The sequence below is a fragment of the Pinus tabuliformis genome, chromosome 4_2 (assembly GCF_031772625.1).
Source record: "Pinus tabuliformis cultivar Carrire ecotype Pingquan chromosome 4_2, CPIR1, whole genome shotgun sequence".
Lineage (NCBI taxonomy): Eukaryota > Viridiplantae > Streptophyta > Pinopsida > Pinales > Pinaceae > Pinus > Pinus tabuliformis.
The window spans coordinates 518,382,717-518,401,689 of record NC_142304.1 but is presented as its reverse complement, the minus strand read 5'-3'; the positions used below and the strand labels follow the sequence as shown (position 1 = coordinate 518,401,689).

General features: G+C 39.1%; 1 protein-coding gene across 1 annotated transcript in view; it reads right to left on the bottom strand.

Annotated features, from left to right (window-relative positions):
• DWF5 (Ergosterol biosynthesis ERG4/ERG24 family) overlaps positions 1–18,973 on the bottom strand; it is a 212,123-nt gene that overhangs the window by 6,562 nt on the left and 186,588 nt on the right. Inside the window, exon 8 of the mRNA XM_089425493.1 lies at positions 83–183. Within this exon, the coding sequence (XP_089281619.1) occupies positions 83–183 (101 nt within the window). The remainder of the gene's footprint in view (positions 1–82; positions 184–18,973) is intronic.

Here is an 18,973-nt window from a genome sequence, read left to right as displayed (position 1 = left end):
CTTCACTAGTACATATGATAATGAGCAAACTAACATACAGATTTTTAAGGAAAATATATGAGCAACTGATCTGATGTTGTACCTCAAGACCCAAACTAATGGGATGACGCACAAGATACATTGCTGGAGATGTATATACAGATGGAACCCAAACTAGACATCCCCAACAAATGTAAAATCCAGCTGTTTAAATAAAACAAAAAGACAAGAAAGCCGTCAATTTCAATAAAATTCAAACAAGATCCAAATCTTAGACTAAGAAATGCAATATGCATGCTTATTTGCATTCAGTTGAAGATAAGTCCATTAAATTAAAGTCTGCGTGACATATAATACAAGCATGCATCATTCTTAAGCTCATTTTTTACTGGAAATGAAGCTCATATTATATTACTTCACAAAAAATACATCAATTCATACAAATCAATGAATCAGGTTGCAATTATACAGACTACCCCTCCAAATATAGACAAGGAGTTCTAAAATATCCACCTTGTTATCTTATGGACCTACCGCTCAAAATATTGTCAAAGACTATTCGAGAGTCCCTGAAAGGCAGTCTAGGGACAGTGTCAAGGTCCCTCTCACATTAGAGTCAGTGCTTGATGGATTCAGGGGAGGTATCCCTGAAGATCCTTTAAAATTTTGTAGCCTAAGTTGCATGAAACAAGCAAACTGGTATGCGTTTCCAAAACAGAAACATACTGGAATTGTGACAACCCAAAAAATTGAAAACAGGGAAACATGATATATATATATATATATATATATATATATATATGAAACTTGAAAATAAATCATTATAAATAAATGAACAAGAACATTTAAATGACAAGCAATGTTCCACCATTGCTTATATTGGGATTCTCATCATTAGTATCACCCTTTGCCTCTACCTCAATCCTCTAGGGACATCAATCAACACCACCCAATTTTGATGAAACTACCTAATCCAAGCTTTAAAATATGGTACAAAAAGTTTAGCATGCCTAATCAATGATTTTGGTTTCAGTGAAAGGTACATTTTTGCTAAGGCCACAACAGAGGAGTCCAATAAGCAACATCACTAACATTAAGGTGCGTTAAGGGTTTGGTGCTCTTGATTAACTTCCAATTCCATACCCTAATTCGGGTTTGGTGCTCTTGATTAACTTCCAATTCCATACCCTAATTCATGATAGCATATAATGAAAATGCTACAATCCTACCAATCCTGAAATCCTAAAATTGTTAAGTCTGCTGAATTTTGAATGGAACATAAAATTCTACTCTCTATATAAAGTCCGATGAGGTTGGAAGTTGGAACCGCTCTCAAACATCCTGAAACAATTAAGGGTAATATTCAAAATTTAAGTAAAAGGATGAAAAGGAAAGATGAAGTATAATTTAATATTACCACTAATTCCCAACATTTTGGTGCAAAATGAGAGTAAACCCCTCTTTTAAATAAAAAAATTCAATCGTAGATGTCTAATTAATTCATAATTGACCTCTAATTAGGAATTACAACCAAAAATGTGGGCCCCAACAATTAAATCAATGCAAATCAGACAAATTTTACAAGGAAACACATTGTACAAACGTTGAAACACGTTTCAATTTGTATAAAAATGTTACCCACATGTGAAACATGTTTCATACGAACTAGAATGCATTCCAAGCACGTTTGTGTTGTGATTTAGTGTTTCAATACATATACGTGTTTGTTACTCAGGGGGGCACGTTTCCTGCAACATAGTTTGTAGTACAGAAACAAGGATGCTGAACTTCATGAAATCTTCAACAAACCCTTCAATTAAATTCTTGAAATCTACAAATAAGTTCTTCAAAAATTACTTTGAGCTCTACCAAGAGGAGGTTGAGATGGACCAAACAGACCTTGAGGAATGTTGAGGAGCATGTGGAGGCTCCTATCAGCACTTTCAGGCAGAGCAGACCACCAGCGAGATTTTTCAATTATATGGCCCTGTCGAGTAGCATCAGTGAGTCTGAAGCTTCTACTTTTTAGGAGGTTTTGGATGTGCAGGTCTATAGGGATGCCATGGTGGAGTATAGTTCCATTGTGAGGAATGGCGTGTGGGACATAGTGTCAAGACCAGAGGGAAAGTCAATGGTCACTTCTCAATGGATCTACAAGATCACACATGTAGCTGATGGTAGCGTTAAGAATTATAAAGCAAGGTTCGTGGTGAGAGGGCTATCCCATCAAGAGGGGGAGAGGGTTATCCCGGCAAGACAGAGCAAATTACGAGGAGACATTCACATTTGTCAATAGATATGCATCCATTAGAGCAGTGATGTCCATTGCTTCATAAATGGGGTGGAGGATACATCAGATGGATGTGAAGACTGCCTTCATATAATATTCCAAAAAATAATTTTGACATATTTTTACAGAATTTTTCTTAAAAAATTACACCATAAATTTCTTCCTTTAAATCCAACCAATTTGCACATTTTTAGCAGCACAAATAGAATTGCAGATGTAAAAGAAATCAGAAATGTTGCAAATTTAAAGTAAACACAACACATTCAACAAGACTCAACCTTATTATATTACATTTGGATCTGGACATACATGCCAAATATGGTTCTAATAACCTTATAAAAACACTAGCAAATATCTAAGTGGCTGACAATAGCTTCTCCAATAGACCCACCTGTGAATTCTGAATGAATTCGCCAAAGGATCAGTAGAGATGGGTTTCCATCCAATCCCACCAAGCTACACAAGGGTTTTGGGTACAATGTGTTAGTTTTTGGTAGCATCGGAAGTGCTCTAGCCTTGAAAATTGGTGGAGAGGCTAAGGCACATGACTTCTAACGAACCCAGAAACCGTTTGGTGAAATTCCACCTAGATTGTATTTTATTAAAATAATTAATATTTTTAATGGAGTTCCTAAGTCTAAACTTAGGTAAATTAAAATATTAATGGGTATTAATCAAAATATGGGTGAAAATGTTCTAGAAGGCGGATCAAGTCATGTTTTAATCTTAGCTGTTGATTAGAGACTTAATCTCGGCCATTGAAGAATCAACAGGAAAAGTATAAAATGGAGGCTTGGGGTTCATTTGAAAACACATAAAGAGATTGAGGAAATCGATTTTCTGAGGTGAGAAGTTCTCAGGAGGAAAATCGATTGGGGAGATCTTGCAACTGAGGGGCAGAGAGAATCCGAGAGAAGGACTTTCCGGAAAATACAGAAAAGAGAGACGGAGAGAGCTGCAGAGAAGCAGCGCAATAGCTAGAAGCGCTGACGTTGGGCCAATCTAGGCCCACGCAATCCTGATGCAGAGCCAGAGGGGCCAACGTAGAGTAGAAAAGTTGCCTATCATGCAGAATCCAAAACTGTCAGAACAGCCGGAACTGTCAGGAACTGTCGGAAATGTCTGGAACTGTCGAAACAACCGGGAGAGTTGACGCAGAGGGCAGTGAAGGTGATGCAAGACTGACGGAGAGCCAACACAGAAATAGTTGGGGTTAGCCACTCTTGTGCCGAATCAGTCGGAATTCTGCTAGGTGAAGTGACGTAAAACTCACTCAGACTTTCTGCCAGTATTTTCTCTGTGAAGGAATGCTAGATGAGCATCCTAGATTGTATTCAAATATTTACTACCAGTAATAAGAATCCTCAGATCTGTTGCACCAGTTTTCCCACAATGGGTTTTTCCGGGGACAATTGTCCAAAAACAAATGTGTCAATGTGATTGTTCATATTTTGATGTTTCTCTTGCCATTTAATTTTCAGTTCTAGTTTGTGAAGTCTATTACTGAATTTATTTTGGTATTTACTGAAGTATTGGTAAATAACTTATCATAAATTAGGAGAAATAAATCAATTATTGCAGCAAATTTTCACATGGAATCAAAGCAAGGTTCAGGCGATGGAAGCAAAGAAAAAGGGCATGGAGAACAATAGGGATCAGAATATTTCTGAATTAGCTTCCAGGCTGGAAGAGGATCCAGGCTGGAAGAGGAGTTTGCTTGCCTATCAAGTTTTGCATCAGTAGAGGACTGGTACATTGATAGTGAGGTTTCAGCTCATATGACTAGAGAACAAGAATATTTCTCGAGCTATCAGGAACAGATGAACTTTCAAATCACAATGGGTAACAGGAGGAAGTGCACCCCAGTAGGAAAAGGAACCATTATATTCTAGACAGCTGCAGGAGATAGTCTTCGGGCCACGAATGTACTGCATGTGCCAAGTATGGGAATGAATTTGATTTTTGTCTCTCAATTACAAGATAAGGGATATGATGTATACTTCATTGGTAATAGAGTATATGTCAAGCATCCAAGGTGGAAAAAGAGGGCCCAAATTGGAACTCGAAGCAACAAATTATACAAGTTGCAACTCGAGTCTCCTATGGCACTGATAAGCAGTAATGTCGATGGAGAAAAAGAATTAAATGAGTTGTGGCATAGGAGGATGGGACACTTACATCATGGGGCGTTACAGATGCTCAAGGAAACTGTTACGGGGGTTCCAGTGCTTACTACCAAGCATGATGATACATGCAGAGGTTGCGTGCTAGGTAAGTACACCAAAGCAGCATATTCCAGAAGCAACAATAGAGCTAAGAGTGTATTGGGGTTAATACACTCAGACATTTGCGGTCTGATGTCTACAAGGGCCATCAATGGCGCTGAGTATTTTGTTACCTTCATAGATGACCATTCCAGGAAAACTTGGATCTATTTTTTGAGAACCAAGGATGAGGTCTTTGATCAGTTTAAAGAGTTTAAGGCTCTAGTGGAAAACCTGACAAGAAGGAAGATCAAGATATTGCGCTCAGATAATGGTGGAGAATACACGGATAAGAACTTCACTGATTTCTGTGCAAGAGAAGGGATCCGAAGAGAATGGATAGCACCCTATAATCCAGAACAGAATGGAGTCGCAGAAAGGAAGAACAGAACTATTGTTGGAGCAGCAAAGGCGATGTTATATGATCAGAATCTACCCAAGTTTTTATGGGCAGAAGCATGCAGCACGGTTGTACACATTCAAAACAGGACTCCTCACAAGGCTTTAGGAAAGAAGACACCAAAGGGAGTTTTCACAGGAAAGAAGCTAGAAGTAAGTCACCTCAGGATATTCGGAAGTGTAGCTTATTGCCATATTCCAGAAGAGAAGCGGAGCAAGTTAGAGTAGACTGTTGAAGTTGGGTATCTAGTAGGTTACAGCGAGACTTCAAAGGCGTATCAGATCTACATTCCGAGCAACAGAAAGATTGTAGTAAGGCAGGATGCGAAGTTCATGGAAGATAGAGCCTTCAAGAAATCTTGTGAGATGCCATTTGAAGAACAGGATGAGGATGCTCCTCTAGTCCAGCAACAGGGATCAGATCTGGCAGGAAGACAAGCATCTGGTTCAAGCACAGTAACTAGTACTAGCATCTCCTCAAGAGAAGAGGAGCCAAGAGTGTCACAGCAGGTACATGAAGAGGAACAGATGGAACCTCCCACCACCAGTGGAAGAACTAGCTGAGAAGTACGACCGACTCTGAGGAATGCAAAGGAATTTGTTGGAGCTCCTAGAGCCAAGAAAAGGCAACGTAGACAACTTGACAGGTACCAAGCATTGGTAGCTCAGGTCAAAGAACCCTCTAGTTTTCAAGAAGTCGTACAACACCAAGTATGGGTGGATGCCATGGTAGAAGAGTACAGTTCTATCATGACAAATGATGTCTAGGAAATTGTATCAAGACCGAAGAACAGATCAGTTGTAGGTTCGAGATGGATCTACAAGATCAAGTATGCTGCAGATGGCAGCATAGATAAGTACAAGGCTAGGTTTGTCGCAAAAGGATATGCACAAAAGAAAGGAATAGACTATCAGGAAACCTTTGCCCCAGTAGCTCAATATACCTCTATCAAATCCATTATATCCCTTGCAGCATAGATGGGATGGGAGATTCACCAAATGGATGTCAAGACAACGTTCTTGAATGGGGTGATAGAAGAAGAGGTATATATCGAACAGCCAGAATGTTTCGAAACACATGAAAGGAGAACTCATGTGTGCAGGTTGAAGATAGCCTTGTACGAACTAAAACAAGCACCCAGAGCTTGGTATGGTGGAATTGACAGCTACTTACAGCAGTTGGGATTCATCAAGAGCGATGTCGATCTCAATCTTTATTATCTGCTAGTAGAAGGTGAGTCGTTGATTCTGGTATTGTATGTGGATGATCTATTTTTGACAGGATCATCCAAACTCATAGAGGATTGTAAGAAGAACCTGGAAACTAAGTTTGATATGAAGGATTTGGGGCTAATGCACTATTTTCTGGGATTGGAAGTTTGGCAGCAGGATGGTGAGATCTTCCTTGGCCAAGGAAGATATGCATCAGAAATTCTGAAAAGATTCAAAATGCAGGATTGTCGACCTATGGCTACGCCTATGATTACCAATTGGAAGAAAATAGATGCTTCGGGAGACAAGGAAGTGGACCCCACCTTATACAGACAACTCATTGGGTCACTTATGTATCTGGTCAACACCAGGCCAGACTTGTGTTATGCTGTCAACACCCTTAGTCAGTTCATGGTGGAACCAAAAAGGGTGCACTGGGCAGTAGCAAAGCACATTCTCAGGTATGTGCGTGGAATAGTAAATTTTGGATTAAGGTACACCTATGGCAATGATATTGAATTGAGTGGATTCACTGATGCAGATTGGGCAGGATTTCAATAGACAGGAAAAGTACCACTGGGTATTGCTTCGGTATTGGATCTAGGATGAACTCATGGTGCAATAAGAAGCAGAACTCTATAGCTCTGAGCTCTGCTGACGCTGAGTATATGGCAGCTAGCAAAGCAACATGTGATGCTATATGGCTCAAGAAACTACTTGTAAATCTATTCAAGAGAAGGATGGAAGTGACAAGGATCTTCTGTGATAATCATAATTGTATCAAGCTTTCTAAAAATCCAATATTTCATGATCGCTCCAAACACATCGATATTCGGTGTCACTTTATCAAAAATTGTGTTCAACATGGAGTGATATAGTTGGAGTACACTCCCAGAGGAAATTAGGTGGTAGACATACTCATCAAGGCTCTACGAAGAGCCAAGTTTTTTCAATTTCAAGAACATATGGGTATGTTGGAAAATCCCTTTCAATAGAATGATGCAACGTTTGAGAGGGAGTTGTAGTACAGATGCAGCAGTGGCAATGTCATGGGCAGCAGTACAGTAGCAGCAATAGCACAGTGTTGGTGGAAGCAGCAGTGCAAAAAGGAGATGCTTCAGAAACAAAGTAGCATGAAGGTGGACATTGTTGTTAGAGCACTTTCCTCGTTAAGAGGGAGTGTTAATTTTTGGTAACATCGGAAGTGCTCTAGCCTTGAAAATTGGTGGAGAGGCTAAGGCACATGAGTTCTAAAGAACCCAGAAACCGTTTGGTGAAATTCTGCCCGAATTGTATTTTATTAAAATAATTAAATTTTTAATGGAGTTCATAGTCTAAACTTAGGGAAATTAAAATATTAATGGGTATTAATCAAAATATGGGTGAGAATGATCTAAAAGGCGGATCAAGTCATGTTTTAATCTTACCCGTTGATTAGAGACTTAATCTCGGCCGTTGAAGACTCAACTGGAAAAGTATAAAATGGAGGCTTGGGGTTCATTTGAAAACACACAGAGACATTGAGGAAATCAATTTTCTGAGGTGAGATGTTCTCAGGAGGAAAATCGATTAGGGAGATATTGCAGCTGAGGGGCAGAGAGAATCCAGGAGGACTTTCCGGAAAATACAGAACAGAGAGGCGGAGATGGCTTGCAGAGAAGCAGGGCAGTAGCCTGGAGAGCTGATGTTGGGCCAGTCTAGGCCCACGCAGTCCTAACGCAGAGCCAGAAGGGCCAACGCAAAGCAGAAAAGTTGCCTGTCACGCAGAATCCAGAACTGTTGAAACAGCCGGAACTACCGAGAACTATCAAAATTGCCGAAAAAACCGGGAGAGTTGACGCAAAGGGCAGAGAAGGTGATGCAAAGTCAGCACAGAAATAGTCGGGGTTAGCCAGTCTTGTGTCGGATCAACGGGAATTCTGCCGGGTGAAGTGAGGTAAAACTCACTCAGATTTTCCGCCAGTATTTTCGCTATGAAGGATTGCTAGATGAGCATCCTAGATTGTATTCAGATATTTACTGCAAATAATAAGAATCCTCATATCTGTTGCACCGGTTTTCCCACATTGGATTTTTCCGGGGATGATTGTCCAAAAACAAGTGTCAATGTGATTGTTCATACGCTGATGTTTCTCCCGTCGTTTAATTTTCAGTTCTAGTTTTTGAAGTCTGCAACTAAATTTATTTTGGTATTTACTGAAGTATTGGTAAATAACTTATCGTAAATAAGTAGGAGAAATAAATCAATTATTGCAACAAATTTTCACACAATGAACCTGTGAGGGCAACTTCTCCAATCTTCACAAAGACAAATGATTAACTCTAGATGTCCCAAAATGTTTGCTTCCCCCACTTTTAAAGACTTTATGGATCTCTCTTCAACCTTCTAGAAGCATTTTATTTTATTATTTTATTTTCATTCTAGAAGCTTCTTTCTTTTATTTTATCTAAGTGTCTCTTTTTATTTTATTTTATTTAAATCACTTTTAATCCCGAAAAATCATTAATCTGCCTCTGTGATTTATTTGGCCACTGAAAGTCACTTTTCATCGTCCCATCTTGTATATCTCTTCATCCTGGTTCCAAAGAGCTATTACACTAAGGTGTTTCTCCAAATAATTTGTTCCAAATAACACCTCTAGTATATTTAATTAAAATATGCTTGATAATAACCTTGATTTACGGGAATCGTCTAAATGCAACAGAACCAAGAACGAAGTGTGTGAAACCGACCTTGATGATAAAATATAGCCAGCGAACCCCATGAAACTCTTCCAAAACCCTTCAAGCCCACTGATGACATAATTGTGAAAATTCATTTGAAATGCAGCAACTGGGATTAATTCTTCTAACTGAATAAATTATGCAATTTATTCCGTTGCTACAAAATATCGAATTAATCACACTGCAATTTCTTCACAAATAAAACGTTGTGGAAAATAAAATGTTGGAAACTAAGAAAATACTAGCACACACAATAAAAATGACAGTTATTTTTGGACAAATGTCTCCGGAAAAGCCCAACGTGAGTAAATCGGTACAACATATGCGTGTAAATCGGTGCAACATATGAGGAATTTATTATTATGCAACAGTGAGAAATTTTGAGTACAATCTCTGGATGCTCAGCTAGCTATCCAATCAGCGAATATCTGACAAAAATAATTAGAGAGAAAATTGCTCTCTCCACAAGCAATCCTAACACTTGGCTCCCTCTGAAAACTAGTCATCCCACCCTTGCGCAGGCCCTTTTGCGTTGCTTCTGCGTAGACCCTCACAGGTGGCTAGAAACCTTCTCTGATCAAGTCATCCTGTCTCTGTTGTTGGAAATGACTCTCCGGACCTTGGAAGACTTTCCCAGCCTCTGGAAGCATAATCAATCTCCCCTTCAGCTAAATCGAACTGCTCTATTGAAGCTTCTGCTGTGGAATACCTCTTTCACTTACTGTTGCCTTTCTGAATTTGGAAATCCTCCTCTAGACTCACTGTCTTTGCCCCTCACTAGCTTTACATCCCCTCTCTGGCTCAAACTCTCCTCTAGTGAATTACTGCAACTAGGAAATTTGATCTCTGCCAAGGAACTCGACCTCTAGCGTGTTCTTCTCCAACCCCAATGACCTCCTCCTATGATCTCCAGTTGGATCACTAACGGCCATGATTAAGTCCTTATCGATGGTTGAGATTATTTCTAATTCGATCCATGTGAGTTTCTAGAGAATTCTCACCTTTCTCCCATTAATTAATCGATTTCCCTAAGTTAGTCTTAGGCAATTTTTAATTATTGATCAATTAATTTAATTGAGTTGTCTCTAGGTGGAATCTCCAAAAACGATTTCCAGGTTCGAGAGATCTCATGTGTTTTAGCCTCTCCACAAAGTATGAGACTAGACCACCATGTGATGCTACAAAAACCAACACTCCCTCTTAGCGAGGAAGTTGTTCACCCAGTCTCCATAACATCCTCCATACATGCTCTTGACGACTGACAATTGTGACTAACTGTCACTGTCCACCAACCACTGCTCAATCTGATTCATCTGCCACTCTAAGTTGAATCACCTTGCATTTGCGGTGCTGCTGACACTGCACTGTACACCTTGTACCGTTGCCAACTTTGCATCTACGCTGCAACTGATCTCATGTTGTTGTTGCTGCTGCAACTACTGCAACTAAAATCCAAAGACTAAATCAATTGTGCCACTAGAGTGGCTCTACAATTATTTCCCCAGTCTCTGGCTGCTACTAGCCTCTGCACTGTCCACTAAGCAATTTCATTTGATACAATTGCTCTGCACCGCTCAACACTTGAATGCAACTAGCACTGCAACTATCCCTCAAGAACTAACTATGCCATCCTAAACGCTGATCAATCTACTACTGAACACTGTGGGCCCCTATAGCAAGGGTTTTGATCCATGAGGAAGCACCTGTCTGATACTACCCTCAAGGGACCCTGCCCAGGTCTGCGCAACTCTAGAGTCTAGAGCTCAATGTCTCCCCACCTCTCTCCTAGAGGTATAGCTGCATACAAAGCGAAATCTTCCTCCAACTTGGAGGACAACTAATCTATCTCTGTCGAGGTTGTTGCCTACTGCTTTTCCTTCTTCCTCTAAAGACACTGAGTGCTATAGTGACCGAACTCACCACACCTGAAGCACTTGACCTTCAACAAGTCCTTCTTCTTTTCTCCTCCTTGTGAGTCGTGTCCCTGGTCGGGACCCATCTTTGCCTTTCCCTTTGATGCAAGGGCTATGTTCTCCTCCTTCATAGTCTTCGACCCTTTGTTGCTGCCACCGAGACTACTCATGACTAGAGCAAGTCGCCTCTCCTACGTGAAATTTTCCCACAAACGATCCCATCCAGTGTGCATATCTCCTCCAATGATACCTTGGACAGAAGTAGCCCACTCCTCAGTGAAACCATTGATGGCTACACGCACCAATTCAATTTCTTGTGGCGTCTCTCCTACGGTAGACAACTCATTCTGAATATCCTGAATTTTGGTGAGATAGGGGGTAACTCCTCCTCCCTTCTGCATCCTGGTGGTTCTCAGCTTCTCCTTCAGGAACAACTTCCAATTCTCAAAAGGATTCTAATATAGTGCTGCAAGACCATCCCACATTTCTTTGGTCATATTCTTGGTCACTAAGTGTGAGACTATATGATCCTGAATGCCATCAAGGATCAACTGCTTCGCCTTGGCCATTTCCTTTTCGTAATTCTCTAGCTGCTGCGGGTTTATAGGTACGACTACCACACTATCTGCATACGCCTTCAAACTATGTTCATCTAGTAGAAATGACATTTTGGCCTTCCAAATAACATAGTTGGATGCACCATCTAATATGTCATGACCACGAAGTCCTGCTGAGGCCATCTTCTGCAAAACTCACAACCGGGATATAAACAAGAATCTCCTTCTATCTTGCTCGGTTACTAGCACTATTACTCGCACTCCCTCCTAGAATGCGTAGATCAGCTTGCTACTTCTACTATTGGAAACTGGAAAATTATAATTTTCTCCAATGACTTGGATCTGGAAACCCTCCGAGAAAAATCCCTCAATGTGTGCAATTTCTCTTCCACCCAACACTAATTTGCTATTGCAATCACTGCTACAAAAAAAATTGTGCCCAGATCAAGAATCTGCTCTACGAAAATACTCATCTGCTCACCTTTGCCTGCTAGAATCACTTCCTGGACAAATCGACCCTTCCTGCACTCTACAACTGGAAATTAAACCCTTTGTCCAGTAATTCACACTACTCGAAGACTTGGAAATCAAGCTTCTAGACTCCCTCTGAATCTCAACGATTTCCTCCTTCCGCCTCTAAGCTTAAACTCGCTCTGATACCATGTGAAAATTCGCTTGAAATGCAATCAAATTGAACCCCAATGTTGGAGCCTCCTGCACACAATGATGATTAGATCTCTACCCTAAGCACAATGGAAGATCTGAAATAACCTTCCCCATAAGCTAACTAGGATGGCACTCGAATTCCACCGAAATTAACTATTTAGTTTCGCTTGTAACTCTTGAAACTCACTTGAGCTTCTTCACAATGTCAAATAGAAATGATAGAATGGAATGATTTGCAATCGAGTTCATCCTCTATTTCTAATTCTCCATTGAGCCTCCTTCTAGCTTCTAGACTTTCCTTTTTCCCTATTATTTTCTTGGTGGGATCCATTTTCCACTAGGAGATTTTTGCCGCCATTTTGAATAAAATAGTAATTTGCCTCATTTCTCAATTAAATATTAATTTGTCGCCATTCTCCAATAAAATAATAATTTTCCTCCATTCTCCAATAAAATATTATTTGCCACCATTCTCCATTAAAATAATGATTTCTGCTTTTCTCCCACAAAATAATATTTTCTCCTTTTATTTAATATCGCCAAAAATTGGCAAAACTCCTTAGCGAATTTTGCACTCACAAAAATTGGGAACATTACAGGGACATTGATGTATCTGGTCAATACTACACCAGATATATATTTTGTTGTGAACACACTGAACCAATTTATGGTGGAGTTGAGAGTTCATTAGGTGATAGCAAACCATGTGCTCAGGTATCTTTGTGGTACAGTGGAGTTTGGACTGAGGTATGTCAGAGTTGGTGGAGTGCAGCTCCAGGGGCCACACAAATTTGGATTGGACTAGGAGTGCAATGGACAAGAAGAGTAATTCATGATGTTATTTCAGCTTGGGATCAATAGTGATATCATGGTTTAGTAGGAAACAACACTTAGTAGCACTTAGCTCAGTAGAGGTCGAGTACATGGCAATGAGTCTAGCGAGTTGTGAGGACATATGGCTCTGCAAAATGCTCTAAAGTTTATTTGGTCTTGAGATGAGGCCCATGGTCATTCACTGTGACAACCAAATCTCTATCAAGCTTTCAAAGAATCTAGTGTTTCATGACAGGCCCAAGCACATAGAGATTAGATACCATATTCTCAGAGATAGGGTCCAATGAGGTATTGTGAGATTGCAGTACATATCCATAGAGGAGTAGGTGGCAGATATTCTCACTAAGCCCCTAGTGAAGGGGATTTTGTGATCTACATGGACAAGCTAGGGGTGGTAGAGAATCCCTTCCTTACTAGAAGGGAGTGTTGATTTTTGTAGCTTCGAGAGGTCTTCTGTATAGGCTAGTATATTGTGTATAGAAGAAGTCCTCTTTAGGTGGTTGTTCGAGGGGAGAAATTAATACGGTCTCCTTCCTAAGTTTTTATTTAGGACAAGTACATTGATTAATTATTTGATTAATGTAAACTTTGGGTTAAGTTTTTTCTAAGGATAAATAATTAAATTATTGAAGTGACTTAGGTCTAATCTTCATTGCTAGTCAAATAAAGCTAGGATTTAATCCTAGCCCTCAATCACTTTGGAGATTAGGGATTGGGCATATGGAGAAATTATAAAGAGAACCTAAGTGAGAGCATGGAGACACGAAGAGGGACATGAGTCATACTGCAGATTTGGTGGGTGAGAGATTCAAAGGCTCAAGAAATCAGAAAAAAATGTGCAACTGAGAGTTTGATTGAGCATAATTTTGTAGGTGGAGTGCACAAGAGGAGGGACAAGATTCGCTTGAGCATGAAGCCAAGGTGTGTCACAGGCTTGGAGAGGCCGAGAGGGTCCAGGGCGAGTTTGTGAAGATTTGTCATAAGTGTGGGGAGGCCAAGAGGTTTCAGGCCACCCTTGTGGAGGGGTCAAGCAACTTCATGAGGGCCAAACTTGTGAAAGAAAACCAGCAAAGTGCAGGATGAATTTCTAGGGGCCAATTTTGTCAAGTACTATTAGCTACATTTCTGTGTATTTTAAAAGAGCCATTTTCCCTGGCAAGTGAGCCTGTAATTTCTCTGAGAAAATTTAATGAAGAGAGATTGGAGGGTTAAAATAATGGTTGTTCTTGTCTAATATTTCTAGGTATTCTTTCTGAAATATTTTCCACTGATATTTGTTGAGTTAAATTGTAAGAGAATTTTTTGTTTGTAGTTTTTAGAAATTAATTTACTGCATAAAGAAAAAATTGGAGAGTAAAATAATTGCATAAGACAGTTAATCTATAATTTGTTGCATTTTCTACAAGATGCACAGTGGAATACAATTTTCTACCATATAATTATTTCCTAAGGATGTTCACACAATATTCTATGCCATTGATATCATTGAGCAATTATACTTCAGAAAATATCAATATTAAATGCAGTGGAAATACTAAATATCATAGAAAGTCAACCATGCACAATATAGACACAATTTTTACCTTGGTATTCACCCACCAACATTCCTTTAGGAGAAGTTATTCCTCAACAAGGTTTACAAATAAGCAATTTATCTATAAATTTGTGTCAATATCCAAGTCAAAATACCAGTGAATTCTGGTCAAATCTCCATCAAGTCAATGCTAGTCAAACCAAGTAAGAGTCAAATCTGTAGTCAAGCTTCAACTGGTCAAACTCAACCCTACGATCAACACAACCTTGTGGTCAAATCTGCCCTATTCTGCAGTCAAACTTGGCCTATTCTATGGTCAACACCTAGTCAAATCAGTTGGTCAAACTGTTGGTTTTTCCAGTACAATGGATGCAAGTACTTATTTCTAAAACTTGATAATTACTTCCAATGATATAGATGATTATTTACCTCTTTCAATGTATCGCTAAGTAATTACAAATTCAAAAACTCAACCATAGAAACACTAGATCAATAGAGATCACAATGCACAAAGTGACAAGAATATTATACCCTCAGAAAACCCACAATGAGAGAAAAAGCCAACCAACCTTTTTCTTAGAGAATCAATGCAACAAGAGATACATCAAAGTCAACTAACCAGCAAGATGACCATCCACCAAGGACCAAGTCAACCCTCCACAATTTTGTCCATAGAAGCTCTGCAATAAGGTATTCAAGAGAGCCAAGAAACATCCCACAAGACTACCTCAAAATTCGCATTATGCCATAGAGATATACCACATAAATAAGGTCTCCAAGAGGGTTGAAACGTGTCCTCTATCTCTGCCTCAAAATTTTCGTGGTAGTGATAGAATTTCATGCCTCGGAACCAAAAAAGATGAGTCTCAGATCTTCACATCATTCCTCGGAAAAATAGTGACTCAAACCTCGCATTTATTCCATAGGAGACGTGCCTCAAACTTCGCATATATGACACAGAAGATATGTGCCTCATACCCTTTGTATTAGCCTCAGACCTTCACATAAGGCTTAGACCAGATGATGCCCATTAGGAGGGATGCGAGTGGTTATTTATAGTCTTCCAATCATGCGAATAGATGCATCATCTAAGCAGGGTGACATCTCTCTTGGAGGGTCGACTTAGTCACTTGTGGAGGCAAATACAAAATTCAAATTTCCATTTTTACCGCTCTTGATGAGCCTTATAATATTTGTCTTTTTTAATACAAAAATAAATATTTTATTTTTCTTGCAAGCATGAAGAACATGCCTCAAATAATTTTTCTTTTACAAATATTATTCATATTTCACCATTACGAATGAAAATATTAGGAAGACCGACCATAGCTACAAAATTCAACACAAACAATTGATAAACTTAGTCTTCTTTCTGCACATATTGGGGAAAGAGAGAGAGAGAGAAATAAAAATAGAAAGATAACCTTCGAAAACATAACTCAAACTTGCTTTTTCGTTGATGAGAGAATTAGGCATCACATCATATATTTATACTTGTCGAATGGGGGTGAAATAACCCAAGTGTCACACCTGTTCATGAACTTGACCGACTTGATGCTCCAAAAATCAAATTTTATTTTAATTTTTGATAATTATTCTCGGCTAACATAGGCATGTGAGAATACTTCCTAATGCCACACCAAAAAATCAACACTCCCTCTTAGTGAGGGAGGTATTCTCCTTGGCTGCAAACAGATTTCTCCTTAGCTGAAATTTCTCCTCCACAAAAAAAGTTCATGAGCTTGCTATGCTAATGTATTGTCTCTTCACATGCATGTTTATAGATCACGCCATCTTAAAGTAGGCAATGTGACTCTTCACATGCACGTCTACAGATCACTCCATCTTAAAGTAGGCAATGTGACTCCTCACATGCACGTCTATAGATCACTCCATCTTGGAGTAGGAAATGTTAGTATCATGGGCCATTTACACCTGGCCAAATCAGCGTGGCTCAAATAAATTTATCAATCTCCTCTGGTCAAATCAACATGACCCAGCCAAAGTCCTTCATGGCTTCTCAGGAGAGGATTTGCCTCTGGACCATTCACCCCTTTGTTGGATCAGCATGGCCCAGCCAAAGTCCTTCATGGCTTCTCAAGTGAATTACATCAACATCCTCTAGTCAAATTAGCATGACCTAGCCAATATTCATCATCACTTCTCAGGTGAATGTATCCATCTTCCCTGGTCAAATCACCATGGCTTCTCAGGAGATGGTCTACCTAATCTAGCAAAGACATCAACACTCCTCAACGAAGGAGACATTCTGCATCATGCCAAGCTTGTCTATGAAGTATACAAACTTCGCTCTAGACAAAGGCTTGTTGATGTTGAAGAATGTAACTAGGTTTGGTCTTCATAATTGTATTTGAGTCATAATGAAATGTATTTATCGAAAGAAAGAAAAAGGGATTTATTATTATTATTATTATGACTTATTAAAGCATGGGTTTCATGCTTGGTTCATCATGTTATAGGTCAAAAGTTCCCATTGAGGACTCATAGATTTATATTGAGTCACCAGAGTCATTGTCCATTTTATGAGACCCTTCTTGGGATTTTGAATCATGTAAAAAGAATTATTATTGAGTAAAATAAGGCATTTGTCACCTCCACACCAAGTCGGCCTACATGAGGGTAATTCGAACTCCAGAAAATGCTACATATAGATGTGTAGTTCGGCTCACTTGGAGTATCTCACACACAAGTTTGATACTCAAGAAAGAGTAGCAAAAAAAGTGCGAAGTTGGAGAAGGAGGAGAATAGCAGGGAAAGACAATATTGAATTTCTGGGCTATCTCTCTCTCACACGTGCGAAGTAACTGGGCTACTGTTGGGGTCGAATTCTGGATTCTTCTGTTGGGTCAAAGTTCTGTTGCTGGAAGTCAAAACTCTGTTGCTGTAAATATTGAAGTGCTAGGTCGAAGTTATTGTTGGAAGGTCATCATTTGCAAAAGAAAGGAAGGGCTGACTTGGTGATTGGAGGAAGTCTGTGTCTAGGTCAAGAAGTCTTGGATCATCTCGTGAAACTATTGAAGGAAGAGTTGTTGACTGGGTTTTCCCCTAGATAGGGGTTTTTCCCTGGCTATCCACCTACATCTAGTGTCTTTGACATTCGTGTTATGATTTTGGTAATTGCTTGATGAACTAAGATAAAAGAAGGACACAAGAAAGTTAATAAGAACATAAGAATATCACAATTAATTATCAACATAAAGAAAATCTTTCTACCTTTCTGATTTTCCAACATGGTATTAGAGCTAAGGTGAAGAAGAAGGAAAAAAGCAACTTGAAGATCTATTGAAAGGAGAATAAGGAGTTTTAAGAAGTTTGAATAAGGAAAAGGATCATATAAGAAGTCAAGCCTACCATCTTCAAGAACAATGTCTAACTCGATGAAGGGAGAAAACAAATTAGAAGGAGCATCTAATTACAGGGCATGGAAAAAGAGGATATATCTCATCCTCGAGAAAAATAAAGTCTTGGATCTAGTCAAAGGAAAGGTAAAAAAGCCCACAAATGAATCAAGTGATGCAGAAAAGGCAAAGTTCAAAGAAACTGAGATATTGGCCATGATCCTAATGGTAGATGGAATAAATGACAACCTCATCTCATATATATCCAACATAGATTCTGCTCAAGAGATGTATGAGGCCTTATCCAAATTATTCACAATCCAGAATCTTGGTCAAATTGCAAGTCTTAAGAATGAACTAAGAACTATAAAGATGACAAAGGAAGACACTATGGCATCCTTTGTAAGGATAGCTAGAATCAGAGATGAACTCCAGGCAATACATGAGATAGTACCTGAAAAGGAGCTTGTAATCATTGCACTTCTAGGATTACCAACATCTTGGAGTGCCTTCTCATCAAATCTCAACAGTTGGAAAGAAACTCCTATATTCGAACAATTATAGAATGCATGTAGTCAAGAAGAAGTGAGAATTTCATTAGTAAACAACGGAAGGAAACTCCTATATTCGAACAATTATAGAATGCATGTACTCAAGAATAAGTCAGAATTTCAATAGTAAACAACAAAGAGAATGAAGAGGAGAAAATTTCAAATGCCTAATCCGCTCATCACAAGAACAAAGGAACCTTCAAGAAGTTTAAAGGGCCTAGAAGGAAGGTAGACGTATCCAAGATTGAATGCTACTCTTGTCACAAGATGGGTCACCATAGAAGCGATTGTCCTAAGAATCGGAGAAATAAAAAGAGAAACAAGGATCAAGCAAATGTTGCTGAAGAAGGATCTCCAAAGAAGAACAAGACCGAAGAATCATAAATAAAGGACTTCTACTACTAAGTCCCTCTACTCTAATTTTTTGAATTGTTTTTCTTTGCATTTTGATTTTTAGTACTTACAGGTTTAACATGCTTTGGAAAAATATTTTTGAATTGTTTTGATATAGTTATAGGTATCCCTCGAGATTGGATTGAGAGGGAGTACTTACCATTTTACAAAAATAAGTATCTTATTCCTTGTATTATCCTTTTTTTATTTGGTTTCATTCTCTCAATGAAGCTGTACTAGATGCTAATAACATTTCTTTTCATATTTTCCTTGTTTAGGAAAAACTTGTTGATATGCT